Source organism: Brachyistius frenatus, unplaced genomic scaffold, assembly GCF_029030835.1.
Source record: "Brachyistius frenatus isolate BFR_SWC_R1_liver_20210118 unplaced genomic scaffold, ASM2903083v1 Contig_55, whole genome shotgun sequence".
Lineage (NCBI taxonomy): Eukaryota > Metazoa > Chordata > Actinopteri > Embiotocidae > Brachyistius > Brachyistius frenatus.
In genome coordinates this window covers 200233-216343 of record NW_027210654.1, presented here as the reverse complement: position 1 = coordinate 216343, position 16111 = coordinate 200233, and the positions used below count along the sequence as shown (strand labels likewise).

Here is a 16111-nt window from a genome sequence, read left to right as displayed (position 1 = left end):
CTGTGAGCGCGCAAAAGTGGCGCGCCCGCGATGCTCGCTGGCTGGACCGAGCCACAAGTCAATTTTTCTTCAAGCCGGTTTCCGCCGGTTAGGGAACTCGCTCCTCTCTACGTCTGCTTCCAAATATAGTCACTATCTCTCTCTCTCTCTCTCCATGGTGATGTTCAAGTATAAGATGTGAAACAGCTTTCTGTCATGATGATATGGAAAAAAACAAAACAGCATAATGTAATGAGATATGTTTGATTTTGGGCAAACCAAAACAGGCCATCACTGCATTAAAATCTCCACCTATATAATATTTTCCATGTTTGTTCAGAGGTTCATCTTGGCTTTTAACCTTATAGGGAAATTACTTCTTAAAAGATTATTGGATGTGCAGGCTGTAGCTCAGAATGGAGCAGAGGGATGGGAGTAAATTAAGAGAGGACAGAAATGAACTAGGCGAAGTTAATAAAATATTAGAGTATAACAATGATGAGAACACCATTCTTATTTCCAAACAAGAAAACAGGGGTGGACGTTTTTCCACTAATAAGCATACAAATATAAATCACCTATGGGGTAGTCTATTAATCGCAGCAGGGTAAGAAAATAACTGAGTAATACCTTGAAAGTTATTTTCAGATGCATGTAATTAGTGTCATATATTTGTTGCCTATTCAGTCATATTAAACATCTGCAGATATTTGATCATCTCAGCAATATCAAACAGCAAAAAACACAGTCATAAAATACTATACACACGTGAGTATTTACACAGTGATGATGATATTTTATTTCTCAACACCAGACATAACTTCAACAAGGGTTCTTTACATGAGTTAATACTGTATGTAACAAATCAGTTCTCTTGTAACAAACTGTAGAAACCACTACCAACACAAAGAAGCCTCTACTGAAAAGCATGTAACTTACTGTAAAGAGGGTGCTGATATTACAAAGTATTCACTGCTTAAAAAGAAAATCTGCCACTGCTTTTAATTGTTTTGTGAGTTTTAAGTTTTTGTGGAAAACTTTCAGTGCCAGATGAGAAAAAAAAGCAAATATCTCTCATTGCACATCATTCTCTTTGCAGGAATGTAATTTATATTTTTGTATATACAGACATCATTTTCATCATAAGGTACAATCTTGATAATGTTCCAGAAAAAACAAACCCATTGCATAAAATACAGATTGAATTAAGTTTGATGCATTTACAATACAAAACAAAGTGAATGGTGCTCTCAAATTATTATTATTTTTTCATCTTGTTCCTACTGTTGAATGTTTAGTGTTGCTGTGCAGAATGATTTATGTGCAGAGTTTAAAACTACAAAGCTCATTCCACATTCATCTCCTGGGGAAAAGTTTCTCTGTGCCCACTGAAAACCCGATTTTAAGGGGTATGTCTATGAGCAGGATTTGTGACATCACAAATAGTTTGGAAGCCCATCCTGATCTAATATTCAATTTACACGAGTGTGATTAGGTAAGTTGAAGCCTTCAGAGCACAAACACAGAATGGACTTTAGAAGGAAGCAAGAGACATCTTGTGTTGAGCAGATAAACTTCTGAAGTTTTAATGTGTGACAAGGAGTGCATGTCATTTTAAGGATACTTGATTTTTTTTTTTTTGTGGAACCTAATCAGACACAAATTATTATTCAAAGTAGAGTATTTTACAAACATCTTAAAAAATGTCAGGAGGGGACCTTTGAATTATTTAAGACATCATAAACTCTGTGTTTAGACCAAAAAACACTCATAAAATTGTTCTATTACTGAACATCAGCCATTATGATTGTTCATTACCTTCTGTACATGATGTCACTGTAAAAAAATACTTTCTATTCCCTGGTCAAAATTACTCAACTCCTCACTGTAGTTAGCAGTGAACAATAATAAAAACACAAAAACAGACACAAAAACAAAGTGCTCAAAGCATTATCTATGCAAATATCTGATCAAAAACATGAAATTCTTTCGAACTTTTCTTCTCTCCTCGATACCTTTTCCTATCTTTCCTATCTTCTTCATTTATGCCTCCCTTTCCCTCGTTCTCTCTCCATCTCTGAAAACATTTTTTACTTCTTTTCCTTCTTGCTTCTAATATTCTCTGTCTCTGCTTTGTGCTTTTGTCCTCACAGAGTTTGTTTTGTCCCCCTCCTTTTTTTTTCCCTCCCATGCCTCACCAAAAGTCTGTGTGTACTGCTGGACCGTTCACTGAGCCATTTGGACCACAACTGCTTTCCAGGCTCTGTCTTTGTCAAAATCTTGCAGCGTTCCATTGGATGCTTGCTGCTGATGGAGCAAAACAGGAGGAGAGGGGAAAGGTGAAAAAAACATTTAAATAAATCGTGTGTGAGGATGCGCAGCACAATGTCATGTTTGCATGTATGTGCAGCTCATTGAGTTTTATGTTGCCATGTTTAAATGTCATTTACATGCGCTACAGCTGGTGAGAACACCTGGAGGAGAAATAAACGTATCATATTACCACATTCAAATACCGTGTCTCTTGTTGGAAGTGGAGAGACCAAACAAGAGACAAGGAGAGAATAAGACAGAAAAGTTTGTCCTTATGTGTCCATAACTCCTGCTTTTACTTGCATTACCTCACAGTAATGACTTGAGCTCTGCATGCTGTCCTCGCACTCTGGAGCCCCCATGCGGAGCTGACTCTTGTAGGCGGCACAGTGCACCACAGTGGCTGATGTGAGAATTGCCTGCACCAGCAGCAGCACCATCAGAATCAAAAGCAGGATGTCGTAGGATTGCTGGAGCACACAGACACACACATGCAGATGAAATTGGAGGATTTTAAATGAAATCTCACGAGTCACTTCCACAGATTTTACACACAAAAAAAAATCGGCCCCTGCTTTTCTCATTTGACCGTGTCAGAGCTCGACATGTAATGCAAAAAAAATTCTGCACACAAGCAGTGGATTTTCACTTCATTAAACTCACCTTAGCTGTCGGCACATCATGCAGGAAAATTTCAATAAAGCTGATCACACTGCAAGAGAGGAAGCCGGAGGCTGAAAAGAGCAGGGGAGATGTCACGCTGCTGATGGCAATCAGCACCTCCACCTGAATGATGGCCAGAAGAGAGGAAAAATAGCAATGGAGAAGAAAAAAAGAACAAGAAAAAAGCCAGGAGAAAGAGGAAAATGACATGTTGTTTAGATGTGTGAAATCATGCTATACTTTCTTAGAAATAATTAACACACCCATCATAATTCATAATTCATAACCCTTTCACAGCATAGCTGGTGGCAGGAGGAAAAAGTTTTGATTGAGAACAGCACAAAGTCTTTTAACAGATCAGAATTTGAATTGTAGTGTAGCTGAATGCCAGTTCCCACATGCTAGTTTCTACTACCAAAATTGCTCATTATCAGGATATCTAAATAAGTCCCTGAAAAGCCTGCAGTTGATCCAAAGTGCTGCAGTTAAAGTACTGCAGAATTTAAAATGATTCTCCTGACATACACAGCCCCTAATGACCAAGCTCCATCGTATCATAGTACCCTACTATCCTAATAGAATGCTTTGCTCTCAAACTGCACGCTAACTTGTTGTTCCTGGAGTTTCCAGAATAGTAAGCAGGGCTCCTCTCCCTTAGAACCAGCAACTCTCTACTTTTAAGATTAGGCTTAAAACTTTTCTATTTGTTAAGGCTGATTGTTGAGCCATCCCTTAGTTATGCTGTTATAGGTTTAAGATGCTGGGGGATCTCCCATGATTCACTGAGCTCCTCTTCACTCCTCTTTCTTTCACTCTCCATCCATCTATATGCCTCCATTGCACTTTATTATCTTCATGCCTTTTCTCTTCCTTTTCTCTCACTGCTGTCCCTCACCCCAATCTATGGAGGCAGGAGGCTGCCTACTTCTTAATCTGGCTCTGTTGGGTTTGCGTCCTTTTTTAAGGGAGATTTTCTTGCCTGATGTCATTTATGTGGGATTTGTTGGGTTTCTCTCTATAATGTTGTAAGGACCTCTTAAGTGCCCTGAGATGATTTGTGTAATTGAAAAAAATTGATTAGTTGATCACATTCATTATTAATAAGCCCTTTTTTGTGCTAAATAATTACACCATTGTTGCAGGAACTAGAATATTGTCCTGTACTCACTAGGCATTTGTTGGGGTATTCTGACACCACGTGACTGGCGATAGCACTGGGAAAACACTGCAAAAGAATAAATACAAACTTGTGTGATCAGGTTATTGAGGACATCTTTTGACTTATCATTCTGAGCTGACATGGTGGGTTAAAATAAAAAGTAACCAAAAACACTTACAGCCACAAGGATCCAGAAAAAGGTGACAGACAAATAGGGGCCAGGCTGCAAAGCATCCATGTTGAGAGCAATAATGCCTCCAAATACAGCAGAGATTCCCACAATCACTTCAATCACCTGTGAGAGACATTTGTTAGCCATAAATGGATAGACATATTGGAAGAAAACTGCAGTATCATCACAAAACTGAAAACCATACTCACAGAGTATGCTTTAAGGAGTCGAGTGGGGAAGACTGCAGGTTTAATAACCACAGGTCTGTCATATGTCACTGACTAGAACATGGACGGAACAATTGAGAGGGGTTAGGATGGAATAATGATAGCTACAGAGAGAGTAAGAGGGAAGAGGCATCAGATGGGGGAACAAAGGCAATCAATCATTCGTGTAGACACTCACACACCTTCCTGTGGCAGCAACAGTCCTCTGCAGATCGAGCTGACAGGATGACAGTGGTGGCCATCAACACCTCCAGCAAAATCATCAAGATGAGGTTAAAGTTGATCTGAGAACAGACGGCGTCAGGGAGAACAGAGACACAACAGCTGAAGATTGATGAAAGGAAACAAAATAAATGAATGCTTTATCCAGAAAAATAATTATGCATGTGGATCCGAAGAATTAACGGTTTTAAATATAGAAGACCATAAACTGATTTACATTGACAGCAGAAGGGTTCACGACCAGTTTGCAACCAAACCAAACCAGGCAGGTGGTCGTCACCGCAAACGTTGACACGTAGACGACCTGGAAATCTGATACCTTAGAAAAAAACATGAAATGATGTGACCTTCATTTGTATGAACCCTCTCTGAAGAACTTAATTTAAAAATCTATTAAAACACAATTATCTCTTTTGTCTTTAGGGCGCTCATTGTTTACTCACTGCAACATGTCTGTTCTTGGCAATCGCAAAACTGGCTACCGCTGCAGGGAGGCCCTGTGAAGAACATCAACAAATGAGCTGCTGCATTTATCTGTTTAGCAGATGCTGTCTGAAAATTATGCATTACTGCCATTTTGATATGACAGTCTAATCGAAACAATGTCCACAAACTCATTAAGGTTGAATGAAGCTAGAGGCAATATCAGCACATGAAGGCGAATGTGATTACATGATGGTCACTTACAGAACCTCCAGCGCAGCGCAGGTAGTCCATGGCAGCAGGAAAGATATTTCCCAGGTATAGAGAGAAACCCGATGTGATGAGAAGACTGCCCTGAGGACAGAGACACACACACACACACACATACAACGGCATGCACATGCATATACAATTACAGACACTCTTTAATGCATTCAACAGATAAGACTTTGAAAGAATTCCTCTCTCACACATGCACACACAGATCTCAAGACAGATGAATCGGACGTGCTCCATCAAACAGATAAACACACAAACACAAACTGCTGATATTTGAAATAGCGACAGTGAGCAGCCCCGTCACATCCATCCTGGATGTTCTTTTCTTGCTTAAATGTGGAAGCACAAAACAGGATTTCTTGTTGCCACTTCCCACTCCAAATTTCGAGATTGGGATACTCTTTTATCATAAAAAAAAAAGAGTCAACCCAGTCTTAAAATTTGAGTATATAGGCCTAAATAGGTAAATTCTATTGTGTGCCTCCTTCATAACACTCCCTGACCACCGTTCCTCTCACCCCTATGAGGACACTGTAGAGCCAGGCCCTGTAGCTGAAGCAGGGGTGCTTTAGAGGCTCCGGCTGGGCCAGCTGCAGGTCACTGGCCCTCACGTCCACTGTGTAGCTGTCCCGCTCGGGCCTATCCCGCTCCCCCCTGTCCGGCCTTCGCTCCAAACTCCTGTCCCCCCGTCGTCCCAGTGTCCCACTGCTTCTGTCTAGGGTGGGCATGTGGCTGTAGGTGAACTCCTCTCTGGCTGACAGCTCCTCACGGTGCATCATTGAAACAGTAATGAAAACAACACCCTCTGGGGAAAAGAAAAAGAAAAAAAAAGATGATGTTTAGGCCCCATGTATGCATTTTAGCCTGTTTCTTTATTTCATAATGGCAATGGTAATCAGAGCCCTCCAACATGGGTATTCAGGAAAAAAAAAAAATCTATGAAAAGTGCATTAAACTGAGACAAAGTAAGCCATGAGGCAGTATCACAAAAACAACCCCCTACTTTTCGTGTGCTCAAGTCAAGTGAATGGCACTTATTCCAGCTTCTTCTTTGTCACAGCTTCTTTTCACACATATTTCTCCCTCTACACTCACCTATTGATGTGTCTCTCGCAGAATCTCCACAGTTATTGTCCACAAAAAGTATCCTTCGACAACAAGACGGCTTATTTTGGTCTGAAGCTTCTGCTCCCCATCTCTCTACCTCACACTTAGACTCTCTTTCACCCCTCCCTCTCCTCTTTTCCTTTTTTCTCTCTCGCCCTCCCCCGTTACATGACGTTTCTCAGACACAGTTCTGAAAAGTTTTTTGAGCCCTTCAAAGCGTGGCGCTAAAACACATGGCTCTTGTGCTGCCAGCCTACTTTGTGCCAAGTGGAGAGCGCCTGTGCATGACAACAAGGGGAGGCTGAAGGGGCTCGAGCTGGGGGCAGACTTATTAGGGCAAACACCCTTTTTACCCTCCCATTTGCTCATGTACACACAAAACACACACATGCACACAAACCCACTCACAAAACCGAACAAAAGGCCCTCAGAATTGAGCACATGACAACACTCAAAGTTATGTGTTTAGAAATCCCACTTCATAACAAGGAGAAATTCACATAAACCCCATCAGGTATAGCATGAAACTATTGGTTTTTGCATTGATAGACGAACGTGTCCCCCTGTGGTATTTCCCTCACAGCTTCCCTCAGTGTTACTTAGTGCTTTACTTGCAGTTCACAGGCCAGTAAATTAAGATGCCCAGCAGTGCTTTAGAAAAGAGGCAACAGAGACATTTCCACAGCTTAATCAAATGCTCTGTTGTCTGACACAGCTAATCTGATAGTGGATAATTTCTGCCTCAAATAAGAACCTCCTAACTACTCATGAGGAGTAAATCCCTTTGGATGACAATACATTGTACACGTTAATTGCGTCTGTGTATAAACATGCACATGTGTGTGTGTGTGTGTGTGTGTGTGTGTGTGAGCAGCTCAGGATGCCATTCAGTCTTTAACACAGCGGAGCATTCTTAGCTCAACATTGTTCCTGGGCAGCGGTAACCATGGCGACTCCTTAACAACTGCTGTCACAACGTCTCCTGCCATTGTAATGTCTTCGCCCAACGCACGCGCCCATGTGCCCGCACGTGCATGCACACACACACACACGCGCGCGCACACACACACACACACACACACTACAAATACCAGGCACATTTAAAGAGAGACGAATATTTTGCAACAGTTTCTGCAAACAATAAAGAGGATCTGAGGAACACTAGTCGGACAAGACACATTTCAGTATCTGAATACTAATACACATCTAATGGCAGTGAATCTCTTGACAGTCATTTTAAATCGATGCGGTGTATGTCCGCTTGAGAGGTGGTAGAGTAATCTCTTCAGAAGCATCTTATTGACGGACAGCAGCACTGCAGAGTGACCACACACACCGTCTTCACTGCTCACCTTTCAACCTCTTTTGCAGAAGAGTGGACTTCAAAAGAACAAGACGACGTCTGTTCTCTCGGCACGCCTTCGAGTCTCTTTCTCTACTCATCTATGGAGGTGTATAAGTCTGATTGCTTTTTTCATCTGATTTGCATCCCTCTCCCTCGCTCACTGTGACACCCAATGTACACCTCGACTTGCTTTGAACTTTAAAGCACTTCTGTACACTGCTTAAATCCACACATGCAACAGTGTAATCTGAAACATACATGATGTGCTGTAAAAAACAAAATAACAGGAAATATCTGACAAAATGTAGTGAAAGATAAAATATTGACACCATTTTTTTCCCATGGTCCTGATGACAAACAGACAAACAGTAAAAACACAACGAAAACATAACGGCATTGGCAGAGTTGATAACAAAAAAAATCTGTAAATTTGGAGAATAAAATTGAGACTCATAATTTGAAATAAACCTTTCCATTTCTTCACCACATTTCCTATATTTAAAATGCATATTTCATAAAGAAATGATTAGATAGGCATGTGCATGCATGCCCCCAGGGTTGTTTACCACCTGATAAAATGAAGCAAACTGTCTTTACAAACTATGACAACTAGTAAGCATGTTAATTATCCTCATACTTTACTGCATACTGACATGAACTGTAATAGCTTAAACATTTTATTTGGAAAACTATAAAGGCTGCTTGCGAAATTACTTCCTATGTTAGTGACCTAGATTAGCTGGTCAGCAATTTATGTTCAAATTCTATAAATTACATGGCCTTAAAAATTCCACAATGAGCTGAGAAAACAATGCCACGTGCACTCGTTTCATTTGATTCACTGCTCACTATTTAGTAAACTATTTTGGAGACATAACGAGAGCGCTTTTGGATACAAGAAAAGTTAGCTTGCAGATGCCAATTGTACGGTTTGAGTCAAATTGATTTTACATTATAAAAGGAAAGGCCTGAAATGATCAAGCTATAAATTGTTGATGCTGAAAACAAAGTCCAACACTCCCATTTTGGATCTATGAAAACAAGATGCTCTAAGATATAATGATTAAAACAGAAGGATGGTGAACTTTCCATAAGCAAGCACATTTTTTTTGTGCTGATTAAAAAGCTTGTTAGAAGAGTTTAATGCGATAGCAACATGCAGTACAGTGCATTGATGATTTACCTGCAGTGGCTAATGTTGTTTTATGAACATTTATTAACCATTTTTCAGTAAAGGGACTCGTTTAAGTTTTTTTTCATTTCTTTGTTTGCATTGATTTCAGGCTTTTTATCCAAGACTGCATTGGCATGTTTGCAGTTGGGTGACACATTAAACCACCATACCACCTGAAATCTAATATTTTGTCTGGCGTGAACAAAATAATATCAAGTCAGCCTTTAAAATATTACATCAAACAGAATTTATAGATGCACCCTTGCAGGTATTTTTAAGCCTGATCTGCACCAGGTGAATCTAAGAGCAAATTCATAGCATTCTTTGAATTAATCTTTATAGACGAAAGATCAAGTCACACATAAACAAGTCATGTGGTTTCACAATCCCTGGAAAACATCTGATAGCACTAGGTTCCCATTCATTAATCAGACCTCTCACACACAAAATGACCATTTGACTGCGACACATTTATAGTGACCCATGCTGTTAACAAAACCATTCTCAAATGTGAAATCAGCTCCTCCATGTAATCTTCAAACCAGTTCAAACAGAAGAACAAGTCATCCCTCTGACATGCAACATTTAAACATAGATATTTAAAAGATGAGCTTTTGAGTTTTTACAGCAATATCCAACAGTAAGACACATGAGAAAACATCTGTGGATATTTACATTAACTTACATTATCAATAGCTCTGTTTTTTATGAACAATATTTACACAGTAGTGGAGGAAGGAAAAAAAAAATCCTCTTTCCCACCTAGTTTGCCCAAAGTCACGTGCTTCAGTCACATTACAGTTCCTCGTCAGTTGTTTGTCTTGTTTGTCTTTAAAGAGAAATCAGCACAGATCTAAGTGACTGACAAATATACAAATTCATTTCTCTGTACAGGTCCAAATGTTTAAACAAATAATCACAACATGAGGCGGGAGTTCTTCCTCATATCCAGGGATTGATGGCTTATCACATTACGCTGAGGTTGTTTATCATCTCAATACACTGAGTCATGTAGTCAGATGCTCTGACTGTTGAAGTTGGTTGCAACCCTTCCTCTGAGTTTGCTGTAGTCCCACCAGATTCATTATTCAGTTCAAAAAGTAACAGCGAGTACTACTTAGCTGAGAATTTTTTTTGCTGAACAAGGGACATTGTTACAGTAATATATGTTATTGGCAAATTGTGGCATAATATAGCTATCGTATGACAGTCAGGTTAGTAGATATATATCAACAAGGCAGACAGACACACTCGTAACCACCTGTGCTTAGATAACAAGAAGCATATTAGCAACTGATGAGCTTCACAGAGACAAAGATTGTAACTGGACAGTTCATGGTTCTCCTCTCTAACTCAAAACGATCCGTCACTCTTATGCATATCACTACAGTATTGTGTCTCTGATCGCTGTCTGATAAATATTCTCAGTGAAGGTCAGGACTTCAGACGATGGACCCCTTGGAGGAGGACAGGTGGATGGACTGGATGCGGCTGGCCAGGGTTTTCTCCAGGTCTTGCAGGATGTCACAGCCGGGGCTCTCGGGAGGGGTGTCGTACAGCAGCTGTTTGAATGGCTCCAGCTCGATCAGGATTACCATGTTCTTCAGGAAGTAGCCCTCTATATAGGATGCTAGATCTGGAGCATCAAGAAACTGTGAAGAAAAGTAGGAAAATTGATTGTATATTATTGAGAATCCTCCCTTTAAAAGTTGATTTGCTGGCGCTTCCAATACACCTTCAAATTCTTTGTAAAATAGCTGCCTTTATAATGTACAGTAGAAACAGTGATGATGTATTACTTGTACTCTATTTTTATACCTTGGTGTGATTGTAGATCTCTACACAAGTTTCCGTGTTGATGTTCTTAGTGCAAATAATCTCACAGTGCCGCTGCAGAGCTTCCAGCTGGAAGAACTTAGCTGCTGACAGAAGCTGCAGAAAAAAACACAGTTAACCTATATTGAAGTTCATAATTTTGTTTTTTATTTGATGATAGACATTTGATGGTTTAACAGTGTGTAATCTTTACTCAAAAATATTACAATATTCATAGATTGTTTCATTTTTAGAGTGAATTCCATATTTTACAGTGTGTAATAAAACCTCCAAGATGGCAGTAAAAGCTGTACTAATGAGCGAACCTCCATTATATCAGTATTCCTAATGTGCAGAGCTTCTGTCCCTCCACAGTACAGGTACTGCATTACCAGCTGAGAAGAAGAGAGGAGAAAAAGAGAAATACAGCATTTCTTTTTTGTCTTAATATGTGGCTAAAGTACAGTTTAAAAAGTCAGTATTATTTATATCTAATGTCATTACCTGAAAAATGAGATATTTGACATTGCTGATTTCAATGCACGTGTTTTCACCACAAGGTCTGTTTGCTAGAAGAGATTTGAACCTTGAGAGAAAAAAAAAAGAGACAGAGAGAGGGTTGTAAAAAGAGAGAAATCACAGCCTAGACCAGGAAACACAAACCTTACTTATTCAGTATTTGGTGCTTATTTTTGTTTTGAACACTTCAAAGTTAAATTCAAAGCTTATTTCGCTCTACCTCAATGGTATATATCGCATTGAGGTAGAGCGAGATAAGCTTTGAATTACTACACCGTAATTTGTTATTTTTGTAATTAACTTGTATATATTTAATGTTTTCTCTGCGACATAATGTTAACAACAATTATGACCAGTGTATTTTCTCTTCAAGCATTTTATGACAGGATTGATTAGTTATCATCAATGTAACATGAGTCTGCAATGGCCTGTCAAGATCCCAGAGGGAGTTAAAATGGACGTTATGGATCAGCAAGAAACATGCAATACTGACGTCACATCTACAAAACATATTATATGTTACAAAACATATTATTACAGCATGATCAGTCTTGGGCCATGGTTGTATTAAAAACAATTCAGCGCCTTCTCAGAGACATTATATTCAGGGCTACAAGGTCTACAAAAATGACTGCATAAACTTCCCACTTGTGTGCATTTTAAAAGCTAATGTTTAAGTACCTGTTGGAAGCTGTGAAGAGCAGGACTTTGTGGGCATAAAAAGGCTTCCCTTCCACCAAAAAGGTCACATCAGACATCTCTTTATTGTTCAGGAAGTGAGGATCTGAAAGACACATGGCCAGACAAGCATGATGTCATCATTATCATAAAAAAAAAAAAAAAAAGCAACTGGAGTATACAACCTAGCCTCACTATCCATTCTAGGCACATTTCAGTTTCTATGCCAGTCTCTGAACACTAGATGGTGTGAGGTGCACTTTCTATTTGGAGCATTATACATGTAGTAGTTAGAGTTGACTCAAAAACATACATGAGAGTAGAGCTTTAATGCTCCCCTTATGTTGTATTTTAAAGTAAAGACAGATGTTTACCCAGACGCGAGGACTGCTTCCTCTTGATCTCTGCCAGTTTGGGGATGGGATAAGGGCCATAACACTGGGTGAAGATGGCAGACAGCTGCTGGCTGATGACTTCATTCTGCCAAAACACAGACAGAGTAACAAACAAGGGTGAGTTGAGCTCACCTTGGATGCGCTATGCGCAGCCATCATCCAGAAGTCTATGTTATGCAAGAACACAAGCTCATACTGTTCTGCACAACGCTCCTCTCCTACACAAACAACCCCGAAGCAATTACCAGCACAGTGAGGGAAGTTAAACTTTTGTACCATCACCAGGCTCAGGATTTACTTTGTTCAAGAAACTATTCCAATAAGCCTCATACTCGTGGAAATCTCAGTTAAAAGGATCAGATAAAAATCGGACTTATTTCTTGCACCCACTGTTCCTGAGAGAGTACTGTGATGACAAGCTACTGTATATGAGTGAGAAAGAGAAAGACAAGAGAAAAATATCCTCTGATTGCCAACTTTCCACTTCTGTGTGCGTGTGGGCTTGTTTTTATATCCTGGTGGGGAATATAACCTGAATGCACACTAACCTATGAGGACTTATGTCATCGTATGGACAAAATATGAGGTCTCCAGGAGGTCGAGTCTGCTTTTTGAGGGTTTAAGACTTGGTTCATGGGTTAGTAGGGCTGGGCAATATGGACAAAATCAAATACCACAATATTTTTGACCAAATACCTCGATATTAATATTGCAACGATCTTCTAGGAATGACTACTGGAGCTTTCATGAAATATTTAGAGAATTATATTTTCGATAAAACATCATCAATAATGTGGCTATAATGACGATGTGGGTAAAAGTACATAATAGAAGAGCTGGAACACACCGATAAGTTCAGAAAATTACATCACTTTACTTAATGCAGCCTTTAAAACCTGGAAAAGACAATATTTATACCATATCAGGATATTAGATAATATCTGGTTTCATATCATGATATGATGTAATATGGATACATTGCCAAGCCCCAAAGGTTAGGGTTAATATTAGGTTCAGGTTAGATTTAGGGTAAGGGTTAAGATTAGGCATTTGAAGTTAAGGTTTGGATAAGGGGTAGTGGAATGTATTATTTCAATGGGTTCTCCTCACAGAGATAGTGAAAGAAGTTTTTGTGTGTGTGTGTGTGTGTGTGTGTGTGTGTGTGTGTGTGTGTGTGTGTGTGTGTGTGTGTGTGTGTGTGTGTGTGTGTGTGTGTGTGTGTGTGTGTGTGTGTGTTAAGTTAAAAGGAGAAACGGAGAAAGGAGGGGCAGTGGTGCATGACACCAGAATCCCCACATGTGCAGTCAGGCTGCTCGCGCTCACTGAAGCATGACGACAACATACAGCTAACAGCAGCCACTTATTTCACCAGGATAACATATGCATTTCTGAAATTTCTTACATATTACATTTTCTATCCAGACACGAGACTAATAGAGAGAGAGAGAGAGAGAGAGAGAGAGAGAGAGAGAGAGAGAGAGAGAGAGAGAGATAGAGTGAACTAACTTTAATGAAATTCATCTGAAATGAACTGGACTGAACTGAATAGGCAGCAGACTGATTGACTGAAAAGATGAACAACCTGTATCTTGATGGTTCTGGTCCTCGTGGTTGTGCAAACAGCGCCAGGAGTCTCTGAGGCCCTCAGAGAAATGAGGGTCACTGGCCCCAGCCATACATCAACCAAGACAGAGACAAGGACTGACAGTGCAGCAGTCCACTGAAGCCTGGGATGGCCAGAGTTTATGAGTGTATGAATGTGAGTGAAGGATGCTGTTGGTATGGGACTGCACATGTATGAGAGTCTCTGCAAGTCTGCTTGTGTGTATAATTTATACGAGCGTGTGCGCACTCTCCAGTGGTTCTTTTCAGCAATGACAGCAAAACGCATCATGCCAGCAGGGAAATATTAAGCTGAGGCGAAACAAAGAAGACAAAACAAACAGAGGTGCCAGACAGTACAATGATGTACTGTTTTAGAGCTAATGTAGCCTACCAAGGGGATCATGAGCTTAAGTAATGAGACACGGCCTTGATCTAATTAGCTGCAACAGAGAGGATTGTGGGCCTATCATAAATCATTATCATTTTAGGTAATTGATATTGAGTATGTCTCTGGGGCTCTGTCAGTCTCTGTGAGGCTGATGACCTGACTACGAAATGCCAATCATAGAAAACGTGAGGCGGAGGTGCAGCTGCTCAACAAACAAAGCAGACACATTTCAGACAAAAGGAAAGAATAATGAGGATGTGCATTGTTTGAATTTGGAGGTCAAAATGTAGCGTTGGATGAAGTTCTCTTCACTTTAGAACAGTTATCACATATTCAGTGGCACCTAAAAATACTGAAATCCAATAACAGCAGACACTGTATAGTGCAGTACCTTGCTGGCACTGAGGATCTGGAACAGGAGAGGCAAGCCATGTGTGATGAGCTCCTCAGTGTACTCCTCTTCCTCAATGGAGCTGAACTCTTTAAGAAGGCCCTGGATGAGAGGTCGGCGGTGCTGATGGAAACATGTACGCAGAGACTCCATCCAAGTGTGCAAAGTCCACGGGACCCCTGGGAAACAGTTTCAGAGGTAAACACGCATGTAACAGATCAGACACACACAAGCACAAAGGTGTCTGCAGAAAATGCATGCACATGTTTCAGAGAGTGTTGACAGAAACCCACCGAGGCTCCGTATATCTATGGTGATGTCTACGTGTCCATGTTCTGAACTGTGGTACATGGCTTCTTTCAGGGCTTTAAGTTTGGCCTTTCCAGTTCGGATCAGGTCTATCTGAGACGGACTTCGACCTTCCAGGTCAGAACCCTCGGCTAGAATCTCTTCCAATGACAAGACGTCCCCTTTCCCTTTCTCTGTGTGCGACAACAGCTTGCGAAACACATTTCTAAAAGAACAAAAGCACAGAAAAACAAAAACAAATTCATTTGATTAGTCAGCACAGATAGCAGGACTCTATTTAATTGCTCTTTACGGAATATGAGTTTGGGTTTCCAGTCCAGTATTACAAGTGGTGCCAAATGAGGAAGGAAATGGATGCATTTGTATTAATAATATAATTCAGACTATTTTGAAAGTGATAGGATAGGCAATGAATTATAGTCACTACTGTGATAGTCCACTGGCAATCTGAAATTAACTGTCTCAGTTTGGATAGCCATTGCTGCATATGGCTGCGTTTTAATTAAAAAGTATGGTTGGATAAACAAATGCTTAGTGCAGGGGGAAAACAACAATAATTGAATGCACATAGGCAGTATTTGTCTGGATAGGCTTACAATATATTATATATTGTAGAATGGACAATACAATATATTAAGTGTTAAATAGCTGTAACTGACAACAGAACATGAGCTATTATGTACCAGCCTTTGAGCTTACCTGTAAATAGTTGGGGCATGAATAACATATTCATTTGGATTACATCTCAAAAAAAGGAAAAGAAAGACAAAGCCAGAAAAACACTGGGATCATATAGCAGGTTTCGTGGGAAATGCACAGCAAGCAAATTAGAGATTAACGCTTTATTGCAAGAAGGTTCCTGGAAAAAACACATTTTATAATAAATGTAGTATAAACATAGGTAGATTGATTGGCAGAAATGGAATATAATCTATTGATAATGATGTT

General features: G+C 40.0%; 2 protein-coding genes across 7 annotated transcripts in view; both read right to left on the bottom strand.

The window, feature by feature from the left end:
* Positions 1 to 752: 752 nt before the first annotated feature.
* Positions 753 to 7595, bottom strand: mlc1 (modulator of VRAC current 1). 4 transcript variants are annotated; one of them, XM_069705301.1, is made up of 12 exons: positions 6533 to 7595; positions 5956 to 6242; positions 5423 to 5512; positions 5179 to 5232; positions 4953 to 5054; positions 4696 to 4797; positions 4496 to 4567; positions 4293 to 4409; positions 4124 to 4180; positions 2956 to 3078; positions 2592 to 2762; positions 753 to 2286 (listed from the first exon to the last, which is right to left on the bottom strand). In XM_069705301.1, exons 2-12 carry the CDS (start codon positions 6214 to 6216, stop codon positions 2206 to 2208), a joined length of 1230 nt encoding a protein of 409 aa, XP_069561402.1. In that variant the 5' UTR covers positions 6217 to 6242; positions 6533 to 7595; the 3' UTR covers positions 753 to 2205. The 4 variants fall into 4 exon arrangements, with proteins under 4 accessions (XP_069561402.1, XP_069561403.1, XP_069561404.1 ...); XM_069705302.1 differs by having other exon boundaries at positions 753 to 2283; XM_069705303.1 differs by having other exon boundaries at positions 2601 to 2762.
* Positions 7596 to 9518: 1923 nt separating this feature from the next.
* The window catches only part of btbd11b (BTB (POZ) domain containing 11b), a 71008-nt gene continuing 64415 nt past the window's right edge, over positions 9519 to 16111 (bottom strand). For all 3 annotated transcript variants that reach the window (XM_069705280.1, XM_069705281.1, XM_069705282.1), the window contains 8 exons: positions 15148 to 15368; positions 14855 to 15033; positions 12450 to 12555; positions 12079 to 12181; positions 11383 to 11464; positions 11205 to 11273; positions 10882 to 10995; positions 9519 to 10715 (listed from right to left, as the gene is read on the bottom strand). In XM_069705280.1, the coding sequence (XP_069561381.1) occupies positions 10506 to 10715; positions 10882 to 10995; positions 11205 to 11273; positions 11383 to 11464; positions 12079 to 12181; positions 12450 to 12555; positions 14855 to 15033; positions 15148 to 15368 (1084 nt within the window). In that variant the 3' untranslated portion in view covers positions 9519 to 10505. The remainder of the gene's footprint in view (positions 10716 to 10881; positions 10996 to 11204; positions 11274 to 11382; positions 11465 to 12078; positions 12182 to 12449; positions 12556 to 14854; positions 15034 to 15147; positions 15369 to 16111) is intronic.